At 37.1% G+C, this 12480-nt stretch overlaps 1 protein-coding gene across 2 annotated transcripts in view; it reads left to right on the top strand.

The window, feature by feature from the left end:
- PTPN21 (protein tyrosine phosphatase non-receptor type 21) overlaps positions 1-11694 on the top strand; it is a 52990-nt gene extending 41296 nt beyond the window's left edge. For both annotated transcript variants that reach the window (XM_074868555.1, XM_074868556.1), the window contains 5 exons: positions 1463-1684; positions 2893-3021; positions 3320-3554; positions 4113-4273; positions 5147-11694. In XM_074868555.1, the coding sequence (XP_074724656.1) occupies positions 1463-1684; positions 2893-3021; positions 3320-3554; positions 4113-4273; positions 5147-5275 (876 nt within the window). In that variant the 3' untranslated portion in view covers positions 5276-11694. The remainder of the gene's footprint in view (positions 1-1462; positions 1685-2892; positions 3022-3319; positions 3555-4112; positions 4274-5146) is intronic.
- Positions 11695-12480: the final 786 nt, after the last annotated feature.

The following is a 12480-nucleotide window of genomic DNA, read 5'->3' as shown; positions in this document are numbered from 1 at the left end:
GAAGTTCTGTTTGGATTATATATACACTCCTTAAAGATGCTAAGGGACAAAAAATAACACTGTGTTATTGAGATACAGTTCCACATTTAGTACCCGTGTTGGTTATTTCCTCTTACAGCCATCATCTCTTCCTGGAATGACCGTTACTGAATTCAGCCATATTATTATTCAGCTACCTCTGCCCACAGTGTTGAGGTAAAAGAAGAATCCATAAAGTCAAGTTATGAAAAAGACATGTTACGAAAATGACACTTTCTGTTCAGGCAGTCATGTAGAGGCAGAATAGATACCATGAAATGGAAGTAATTCCTCAAGCAGTTGTGAAGAGGCAATGCAAAGCAGACATGTGACATGAAAGGAGTCCAGACTGCAGATATTTTAAAAGATGACTTTAAAGTTGATTCAATGCCTGTTTCATTGCTCAGCTTCATGTTATTATCAGTTTAAATGAGGGAATTTAGCCTAAAGATAATAAAGGAGTTTGTACAGTTGATGTATTGATGTGCAAATTGCATATGACTGAGGTTTTACACCTTCCTCTGCAACATTTGGCAGTACAGTTATGTGATACAAGATACTTTCCTGACCTGATACCATGGAGCAGTTGCTGTGAGAGGCTGGGGACATGTGACATAGATGAAATTTTCTGGCTGAAATCTTACATATTATTCCTCTAATTATTGTTGGCAAAGAGATGCTGAAATTCCAGAAGTGTCTTATGATTTAGAAAGAACTTGGTTTTGAAAGAATAAATCGGGGGGGGGGGGGGGGGGGGAGCAGCTTATTAAATAAAACATTTATTTTTACTAGTAGGAAAAATCCTGGGTTTATACCTCAGCTGCAGCAAGAGGTTCTAAGAAGGCTTTGCTGTTGTATGCAAAGTTTAGTATCTTCAGCCTAAGAAAATGTAGAGTATTACTAGTGAATTATTAGCTCATGGACTGAGGCAAGTGTTTTGTTTTACATTTTTAGAGTTTTTTTCCATCCAAATGACAAAGTTGACTCTTTTATTTTTTTAATTACGAGGTTAAAGGAGACCTTTTTGAATGATGTCATCTAATGTGCTATATTGAGCAAGAGGATTAATGAATATTTCCTGTTCAATGGTATTTGAGGCAGTTTGTAGTATAGCATAGCTATCTGATTTGGCCAAATATTTCTTTGCCCAACTGGGTTGTCTTTACAGAAACTACAAAGTAATTTTTCTTTCACCAGTGGTATCCACAGTCTTTGTGACCTAATGAAGTTTAACAGTCTTCTTAGTTTTCACATGAACATAATTCCTGCTGGTTAGGGTGCTTCTAATTTATTCTGGTATGTTTGTAAAAACATTAATAGCTGGAGAAGCATTGAAAAAAGTATGGAAGAGAGGAAAATACATACATTTTGTCCTTCACTAATTCTCTGTTAAAATAGACTTGCCTTAGAATGTGACTTTGGTTGTCTGTCTTCTGTCTTTCAGTGTAAAGTTCTGGAACAACGGTTAGAGCAGGGGATGGTGTTTACTGAATATGAGCGCATTCAGAAAAAAAGACTTAGAGATGGTGAGTGCTCAATAGCTCGGCTTCCCGAAAATGCTGAACGAAACCGGTTCCAGGATGTCCTTCCTTATGATGATACCAGAGTAGAGCTAGTCCCAACCAAAGAAAATAACACGGGTTACATCAATGCATCTCATATCAAGGTGAGAGAAATACTGTTGGAGAAATATTTTCCAGTTCATGGGGTAACTAATAATGGATTTGGCTAGCAATTTTGCTTTGGTCAGATGAGTGAGAATCCCTCCATCTCTCTCCCTCTCTTTCCCTTCTTCTGCAGAGGTTTCTTTGGGTAAAGGAGGAACCTATTTTTCCTCATTACCTAGAATAACGGAGGGTTAATTATTGGAGAGGTCTCCTGCATTTTGCTTCTGTTTTGATCTGCTGTCTCCTTTCTCTTGCTGTCTCCTCTCTGTGGATTGGTGCTAACAAAAAGCATGTCCATTCTTCCCAGAGTTAAGAAGGCAAATAGCTTTATAATAAACCGGGATCCTTTGCAGTGACTATGATATTTTTGAACTGCAGTATTATTTCTTCCTCTTCCGTACTCTCAGACTAGGTCTACAACAGGCAGTAGGCTAGCTCCCAGCTTAAGCTTTTTTGAATGGCTAGAGGAACAGATGGAGCCAGGGGGAAAGCTGCTCTTTCATAATCTTCAGTTGCTCTTCGCCCCAGCCTTAGCTCTTTAAACTCTGTTTAAAAAAGTGAGTAAGTTGCAGGGTGACCTCAAGAACCTTTAAAGCAGTTCATTCATTTTCAATGCATTTACCTACTTAAAATACAACTACAATTGTCTTCATGCTTTCTCTGTAAAGAGTTGAGATCATCAAAGCAGCAGTTGTGTTACTGTCCTTTTGTTTTATAAATCTATTTGTACACTGATGTGGTACCATAGTTTCTATACCTCAGCTCATTCACAAATGTTAGTATCTCTTCTGACCCTTCTCAAACAAGATAATAATTTTTGAGGAAACATAAGCTAATCCTGTCTTTTTAGTGCATATAATAGCATTTACAGCACCAGGATATGAAAGCTTCTCTAAACCCAAATTGGCTAGAATGCCTTAAATTCACAAAAAAGAAATACAATTTTATTTACTCACTTTTACGTTATGTTTATGATGTAAAATACATTTATTTTAGCTATTTTCCGATACATTTTTGAATATTGTCTCTTCTGCATCTAATGTGACAAGATCAGCCAAAAAATGGGAGGCAGATATAACTCACAGTGGGCTCGTACTTCTGCAGTGTTGCTGTCTTTTTTCAGTTTGTACATCTTCAAATGGCTGACTTAAGAACAGGGGAAAGGAAGTTTTCAATAATTACTTATCTAGTGTCTTTCTTTTTACAGGTCTCTGTTGGCGGCATAGAGTGGGATTACATTGCTACGCAGGGCCCTTTGCAGAATACATGTCAGGATTTCTGGCAGATGATCTGGGAACAAGGGATTGCCATCATAGCTATGGTGACAGCAGAGGAAGTGAGTATAAACTGAGTCAGGTTTCTCCCAGAAATTCCGCAATGATTTTGTTATGATCTGTTAGATGAAGGGGATCTTTGCTCCACCAAGAAAACCAATCGATAAATTTCTAGTGACCATTTTTTCCTTGGCAGAAAGATGTAAATTTGCAAACTCTTTCTGCTGGAAAGTTGATTTACTCGGTGAGAAACCGTAACACTGTCGTAGTACTTAATAGAGGAGAGATACAGTTGTTACAGGAGTATGAGTTGTATGAGTGTTCTTAAGTTTCTTGTTAAGCAAGTGTTTTACTTTTAAGGAAAGTGGGCGAGAAAAAAGCTTCAGATACTGGCCACGTCTTGGTTCAAGACACAACACTGTAACATATGGAAGATTTAAGATTACTACACGATTCCGTACTGACTCGGGCTGCTATGCAACTACGGGTTTGAAGATTAAACATCTTCTCACAGGACAGGAGAGAACAGTTTGGCATCTGCAGTATACTGACTGGCCAGAGCATGGCTGTCCAGAGGATTTAAAGGGATTTCTCTGTAAGTTGTATTTAATAGCTTTGTTTTTGGGTGGTTGTTGGGTTTTTTTTTTTAATACATCCTAAAATGGGTGCTATACATGAATTAGCTTTTGATATGTATGCCAAGCATTCTGCTGTAAAGTTTTCTTCACACCAGCAAGAGATACTGAATTATGTTTTTGGCAGGAATATCTTGCCAGTTTATTAAAGTGACTGTTTACATCTAAAGCCAAATATATAATTTACTAGAAGTTCATATAGATCAAAACATAATTGCATCACATACTACATGTTGGAGTGTATTCTAGCAGTAGCAAGATGGCCATGAGCTGCCTTTGGTGGGGAATAGGGGAACAAGGCAAGGAAAGCCTTACAAAAGCCTTACAAAAGTTAGATGATCTTTATAGATCTGTATTGCTTTGGTTGGGATATGACTTGTGATTTATACAGTGTGTCATTTTTCTGTGGGATGTAATTTGTTAAATTACTACTTTTCTGGTGGTCATACAGTGTAGTAGCATGGCTTATGGGGCTTCATCTCCTAAATTAATTACTCTTATCTTCTTGAACTTAATAGCATACTTGGAAGAGATACAGTCAGTGCGACGCCATACGAACAGCACTGCGGATCCTAAAAACTCTAATCCTCCTGTACTGGTGCATTGCAGTGCAGGTGTAGGACGAACAGGAGTAGTCATACTGTCAGAGATCATGATTGCTTGCTTGGAACACAATGAGGTGATTTTTTTTTTTTTTTTTCTTTCTTGTGCTTTAAATAACGTTAGGTAGTGGAAGAGTAATTAACCTCCTTAATAAATATTTTATGGCTGTTCATCTGAGCTTTCCCATGATGTGGCCTTTGGAAGAGCCCTTACAACTATGGTTGAAAGAGCTCTTGCAATTGAACAGAAGTTAATAATCTTCTAGAGTTGCCCACTTGCACACTGGGTACTGGAATGCTCATTTGAATTCTTGACTCCATAAGATGTTGTGTCACTGAGCGGAACAAGGTATGCCCTAGGCTACTAAGCATATTTCAGAATTTCACTCTGACTTTACCACTTTCACTTCAAGCCTTAGTTTTAATGGACAATATTCAAGGACCTGCTTTGTAGCCAGTCTCTGTGCTTGTGACTGAATATTTTATTCCTAAGTGTAGCGTATTTGCAGTATCAATCTCAGCAGAGGATGAAACAGTAGCTTAATAGAATAAAACCTCGTCCTATCAGTTTTTTAGCCAGAAATGAACAGCTGTAAAGTGTTTATTAATAATATAATGTGCCAGCTGAGACTCAACAAACCGATTGTTTTGCTGTGCATATCTGTCCTAACACTGTGACAGACCTTTGCAGCCATTAAATTTGTGAGGACCTAGACCCCATGAGATAAGCAAATTTACATTATGCGTATTTCACAGATGAGGAGGTAGGCATGGTCAGTGGTGTAGTGCAGCCCATACTGCAGGCATGGGCAGTGAATTGTCAGAACTGAAATTAGAGCAGCCGATTCTGCCCTTAGGTCAGTGGTACTACTCTGAACCTCCTGCTGAGAAAGTGCAAACCAGTCTCCTTGCTCACAAGTGACTTCTAATGGTTTGTTCTCTTCTTCCAGATGCTGGACATCCCACGAGTGCTGGACATGTTGAGGCAGCAGAGAATGATGATGGTGCAGACTCTTTCGCAGTACACTTTCGTCTATGGAGTTCTCATTCAGTTTCTCAAAAGCTCTAGACTTATCTAATCGCTGCCACTTCCTAAGGGACACTGCAAGAGTTTACAGAAAGAAAATTACAGTTGTTCAGGCAGACCTGCTCTCACTGGTGTTTTCTTCGTATGATGAATCACAGAGTTACCTTTTAGGGCTGGCACGTGACTTAAATGCGAGTCAGCGTAACAGTCCCTGCAAAGCAGGATCTTCGCTGGACTAAATTCTTCCCATGTTCAGCTGCAGTCATATTAGGGAATGATTCTACTTGTACTGGTCTGTAGTACATGTATATATTCTTTAGACTGGTGTTACTCTGGGCAAAATAAGCATCTTACAGAATGGGAGTACATGGCACAATTTTACTAACGTTATGTTTTAAAACATAATTGTTAACTGTGCGAAAGCTGAAATCTGTAGGTGAAATGGGGTGAGAAACTTGCTCCTTGGGAGTCTTATGCAGTTTCATTCTGCTTTCGATCTTATATTTAGAACAATACATCTATATTTTTTAAAGCAAACTTTTGGTTTCCTCTGGTTTACTCAGTAAAACTAGCAGCTCTTAGATATTTTAAGCAGTTGCTTTAAGGACAGTTATTTTTATATTCAGCATGTTTTAATTAAGAAAAGCAAAACACCATGACCCAAAACTTTTTAAATAGCATAATATTTTCAGAGGAGAAGACTGTCAATGTTTGAACTAACTTTTCAAAAATCATGCAGAAAGTACTAGGGGAAGCTACTGGTAGTTAGTTGTAGTGCTATGTAATAGAACTGACAAGTGAAAGATGATGTTAACTGTTGATAACTTCCATTTGAGTGGAGGCATGTTTACCTGCAAGAAGCAGGGGAAAATATATTCAAATTATCTACAAGGTTATTGGAAACAAATGGATGAGAGAAAGTACATATTCAGTATTATTCGTATATTTAGAGGACAGTTTGATTTTACTGGCTGAAATCAAAGAGGATGCAAATGTTTTAAGCACTTTTTTTTTTCTCTGTTATTTATGTAGTTAAACATAGAGGCTATAATCATGCATTGTTTCATATGGTAATATACCAGTACTAACCTGTTATTTTAGGAAGAGCCTTTTAAGTTGATGAAGTGAGAGAACCAAAGTTGGAGTAAGAAGGTGCATAGTGGTGAAGTGGAAATGATTGTATGAAACATAATGGAGGAGATGCGGCAGCTATGATTGCTGGTTTACACAGTGAAAAGATGACCATTAAAAATGTGTATGTTCCCGGTGAAGAAAGCCTTTAAAGCACTGGAAGTTTCTGTAGAATCCTCCAGATTATTCTGTCAGTACTAGAACAGATTTTGCTAATGCTGCACAGTGTTGCAATAAAGAATATCCACAGAAGCCGTCTGAGACCACCTGCAGAATGTACGAGCTCTCAGAGGTAACACTGGAGATGTGGGTATTTTAGTAGCTGTGTAGGTGGCTGAGTCAATGGCTGTGGCATGGATCTGAAGATGAGTCGTACCTTTGGTAGTTTCCGTTTTGTCCCATGGGTCTGGTCTAATGACAGTATCCCTAAATAATCCTCTGTCTGTGGTTTTCAAATGGGGACAGTGTGGTTTTACCTGCCTTTTCAAGTGTTTTGAGATGCTGAGTTGAAAATCCCTATTCAAAAGTGAGCCATTAGTTTGTAGATACCTGGTTTAATTTGAAAAAAACTCAATGGTAGACCAGTCTGCAGACATGTTTAAGTGTCCATTTCCCTTAATACCTGCTTAACGAAACGAAATGAGACCGAAAGTCATTTTTATCACTGGTGAAGTTGTTATTTTTCTGAGCTGTAACAAGGGTTTGGAAACTATTATGAATAATTAAGACCCCTTCTAAACAATAATTGTCTCCCAAAACATTAAGTAAGAATACTAAATAGGTTGCCTCAATTTCTTCTGTAATAAGCTACTTCGACAAAGAAAAACACATGGTCCAAAATGACATTGTGCTAATATGTCATTCTATACAAAATGTATTATTTTAAAGGATACTGTATTAATCTAGTGTATTTGGTCTGCTTTCAGGCAGTCTGAATTGTTCTACTCTCAGTAAAAGTAAGATTATTTCAGATAGGGGAAAAAAACGTTCTTTTTGTGACTATAATATGCCTAGGGAGTATTAATTACCAAATGTAAAAATGGAAGTCCAGAGGAAACCAGTTACTGAAGATTGATTCTTCATATATAAATCTTGCAAACAAACCAATTTGACGTATCTGTGTTAATGGAAGTATTAAAAGAAACAGACACTCTTAGTTATTTGTATCATGCTCTGTTTTAAAAACATTGCTACTTTTTGCCACAGTTCACTTCTATCTTCAGAAATATTTTTGAATGGGAAGGTATGCTCTAAAATATAGCTTCTACCATTTCCATTTTTAAACTTTGGACTGTGATCTTCATAACCTGCTACATGCAGCTTTTAATGAAATTATATACAACCGCAACTTCAAGCAACAATTTTTAGCTATTCAGCAGTTACTGGGAGAGAACGTCAGCAGTGAGGCATTAAAAGGAGCAGTTAAACCAAGCAATTTGATCCAAAACTTTTGGAATTATCTGAAGTGGGTGAGGAAATGTGTGTCTTCTGGCTTTCTTTTCTGTGTTGCTGAAAGAAGTTGTGTTAACTTTTAGAGGCGGTTGCTCTCTAATCCGGTAGTCATGGTCTTGATTTATTTTTTTAAGCATAACACTGCTACCTCCTCCACTTCAGCTTTCAGTTTTGTCCATCAGCAGTCTGTTTTTGCATTAATAGACTTGACCTTAATAGACTTGACTTTATGTGAGTTTTCCTTCTGATGATAGCAGGATTGCTTTTGTATGCAAGCATATGGCTCCAAGTGAGCATTGGAAATGAGCGGTTTCTCTTCTTAAGATACCAAATAAAAATAAACTTCACAACCTCCTGTAACAAAATGAATCTTAAAACCATTGTTTAGATTTTCACTTAACTTTTAAAAGAAAATTCAGTTTTTAGCACTTTGTTCTGAGCCTTGAAAAGGGATGCCTTTTTACATGTAGTTGGGCTGAGTGCTTCATGAAGTGTTGGACATTATAAGAACATCCACTGTCCAAATCCAGTCACAGTGTGAATTACAGGTGGATTTATTTGACAAGAGCTTAAAATTCACTATAAGCCTGTCCATTTTGCCAAATGTGCTTCTGTTTTTATGGAGATGAAACCAGATTATTATGCACAATTTGAGCTGACTTTTTTTAGTAAGAAAAGTTGTATAAAGACATTCTTACAGTAAATGGCAGAGATGATGCTGATGTCTAGGGATGCCAGAGCTCTCAGGGATAAATAAAGGTGCTACATACTGTCAAGAGACAGATTTTACTGTCTTTTGTGGGCTAGGTGGAAAATGCTTTTTAGGATCAAATTCTATGAAGAGTCAGGAGAAGAACCCACAAATTGTAGTAGGGCCTTCTGCACATTCGATTTCTTTCTTGGTTGCTCTGATGAGAGATTTTTTTGGCCAGTGAATCTTTGTTATCTTGGACTAGCAGCTCCTCTCTAAGAACATAAGTCAGAGCCCTGTTCATTGCAAAGATGTCACTGACTTAGGCTTAGCTGTAGGCTGCAAATCACTCCTCGCCCCATTCTGTGAGGGAGAAGCTCAGTGACATGTAGGGGAGTTTTGCATAACTTTTCTTCAGCCTGTGCAGCAGTGCTGTCGTTTTTCTGCTGTCCCCTGTGAAGAGCAGGAAGAGCTGCGTGCCTTAGTATTGCTCTCTTTGTGATACCTTTTGCACAAGTGAATGGTAAAAACTACAAGTGCAGGGTGCTATGGTTTGTATCTAGAAATACATTTAATTCAAAGCAGGTGAGTGAGGCAGGGTTCCTATAATTTCTGTGGATGAAAAGCTGCTCTAAGTTATTATCAACATTTAGGAAAAAAGTAAATAACAAATAAAAGCAAAATGTGTACTAAAATGGAAAGAATTCTTGGCATTTTGAGAAATGTATTTTTGGCTCCTCTTGTAATCCTATGAATCTTTTTTTTAAGTGGATGAAGTTTGGAGCAATTTTCTCCAAAAATAGCTTCTTAAATTTAATAAGAATTAAGGCTACCTGAGACTGCTGCTACATTTTGCTTGTTGGAGCAGCTGTTAAAGTTGAGTGGCTCATAGGTTTCAGTGGGCTCTGGACCAAACTTGGGAACTGCAGGGTCCTTTATCATACAAGCTAGCTGTGTAATGAGACCTCAGTTTTAATATCAGTAGCCTTACTAAAACCCTGGGCATAAAAATAGTGAACTCATTACTATATTTCAATAGTTATTTAAAATGATGAATTTAAAGGAAACTGTACTTCAGTTGCTAAGAACTCTGTGCTTTAGAGTTTAGGGTCTTTTGTTTTTTTTCAATACTGCAAAGTCATGCAAAGCCAGAGTCCAGTCTTGCAAGATGAAATATTCTTGCAGTTCTTCCTGATATTGTAGGAATTAAAATGGGCTTATTGCTAATGAAAGCTTGAGCTCTTAAAGCATGTATACTCACATGTCTGCTTTAAATTTAAATACAGATTACAAGATTTAACAAAAAGAATGCAGCAGGAATGTGCATACATGAAGCCACAGCATTCAAAGGAAAAGTAGCTGAGATAGTTCGGAAGAAATTCTCTCATGAAAGTATAAAATGTTGGAAGTAGAGCTTGAGGATTCGAGGAATGGCTGAAGGCATTTGGAGGAGGATTTGGAATGTTTTCTATCCACAGTAGAGCAGCTAGAAGGATTTGATTCATATGGTATGTTTTTCATGGCATGGTTGGGTAAGTGAATATGTAGTCATAGGTGTTATTTTTTACTGGCTTTTTAAAATATGATTTTTTTGAAACTCCAAATATTTTTTTTCAGAGGCTCTGTTATTTTTACATATCTTCCTTTCCAAATGTATTTAATGCAATCTGTCAGCTCAGTTTCTGTTTACTTATTAAAGGTCAGATTTTTCAAACCATGGTCTCTGGTTTTACACGTGCAAAATGCAGGGGGAATAGGCATACATGCAGTTTTGCAGTGTTAATTTCTAATGGATGCAGGTCAGATGATCTGAAAGTCCAAATACTTTATGAATGCAGCCAGGTGTTTACAGTAGGTCTGAATTGCACGAGGTTAAGGCTAGGCTGAAAATCAGGCCCTTGAAATGTGGAATTTAACATGTGCTTAAGAAATTATGTTGCAGTGCAGCATTTGCAATATGGTGATATTAAAATAATATAATACTGTGCTGAGGTAAGGAAAAAAATCTTAAACTTCTAACAGCTGTTACAAACGTGTTAAAAAAAAAAAAAATTCTTAATAAGATCCTGTTGGGGACCAGCTAACTTGGTGCATTCTATTGGCATCACATATGTTACTTTAAGGTCTACAGGGGCTGGAAAAAAAAGGACTTGTTAACTTCAATGAGCATTTCAAAAAACAGTTGCTAAAGGCCTTTCACTATTTTCCATATGATGTTGTGTTCAGTAGTGAAGAATAACCTCCAATCTGTTTGTTCTTTAGAACTCTATTCTGGGAATGAGGATAGAAATCTAATCTAATGAATAGAGTTTACAACTGGTCCAGCCTGTGGCAAGTTAGAGAGCAAGTCTGTAGATACTGTAACGTTATTTTGGTTCAGATATGTGGCAGTCAAAACTACAAATCATGAATTTTATGAGCACAGTTTCAGAAGGTGCCTAAATTTTTATAAAGGGAATTTAAATGCTGTTTTTCCATTTGGAAATATTTAGGTAAAATTAAGAGACTTTTAAAATACTTTAAAACTCTGCAGATGCCATTAATTTTTAGAATGGTAGGAAACTTGAAGGGGGGAAACCGTGTAAATCCTCCAGTCTGTCACCTTGCTAATCCTGGATAATTCTGAAGGACAAGGTGCATATGCTCTTTACAAAGATACTTTCTTAAATTGCTTTGAAATACCCAACATATCTGCCCTCTTTATGGCTGATCTGGGGGAATTTGGATGGAAATTTTAGAGGCTTGACCTGGCAAATCACTAAGTATGTACACTCCTGCACATTGCTGAAATCTCTTCATTCAGTTAAAGCAAATGGGTGTTTGAAGTCCTTTCATCAGTTTTATAGGATTGAGTCCTTAATGTCAGAGGAATGCAGGATCTGGCTCCATATTCTTCTATTTTCATTTGACCCAGTATGCAAGGATTTAAACGGGACTTTGTTTAAAGAGTAGCAAACATGAAGTATTATTTTCTAGTACTAAGCTAATGGTTAATGTCTATTTTTGCTGTCTTGCCACCAATACTGTAAAAATGTATAATCAAAATAGCTTTAATTCTTGTAAAACTGAAATTGGTTTGTAAAACAATGTACAAATTGTGTTTCATAGACAGAAAAGCTTGTATTACTGAATGTAATATATGTGAAATGAATATATTATAGTCTATTTTTGCCATGGAAATAAATATTTGAAGCAACCATGTGTTTTTATTGTTCCATTATTAAAAGAAAAATCAAAGAACTTAGTTTTCATGTGTAGTCCTAGGTTGGGACTTTACCTTCTGTACACAAAGGTGCTATCTGTCTTCTAATGTGCTGCAAGTACTGTCCTGCATCTCAGGACAGATATAAAACTTGTGCTGTCACAGGTGTGTTGCGCCTGCTGCCCTACCAGTATTGTTTATAATGTTTCGCATTTCCTAAAGCTATTTTTAGTATTCAACACTCAATTTCTTTGTAACCTTTAAGTGGAGGAAGGATAAAAAGGTTTCAAAAGTTGAAAAACCCTTTCCAAAAGCATGTGAGAGGAAACAGTTGGTTGTATACTTAATTACCATTATTAGAGCTGCTACCAAGAACTAACACTGAAGTTTTTCTTCATTTTATAATTGACATTTAGTCAAAAGGGGAGGTGGTGCAAAAGGCTTGCTGTATAACACCTGGTGCAGTACAAGACCTCATAACATCATGATAAATGAATTGCATGCTGGATATTGCAATTTGACACCTGACAGTTGTGTTTCCCATGTCTTTGCTAAATGCCTAGTGTACTGCCCACTTAACTATATCTGAAACGACCAGGCTTTTAACTAAAATTTGTCTTCTAGGTATGCTCAATTTGATGGCATTAATCAATTTAAGGTAAGACAGTAACATGCCAGCTATTTATATACTTGTCTGATCAATTCACAACTCCTGAGGAATGGTCTGTGTGATGTTCAGTGTGGGCAAAATTCTCTTATTTGACATGGATTCAAAATCAGA

This window comes from Strix uralensis, chromosome 4 (genome assembly GCF_047716275.1).
Source record: "Strix uralensis isolate ZFMK-TIS-50842 chromosome 4, bStrUra1, whole genome shotgun sequence".
NCBI lineage: Eukaryota > Metazoa > Chordata > Aves > Strigiformes > Strigidae > Strix > Strix uralensis.
The sequence above is the reverse complement of the archived record's forward strand: the minus strand, read 5'-3'. Positions and strand labels throughout refer to the sequence as shown.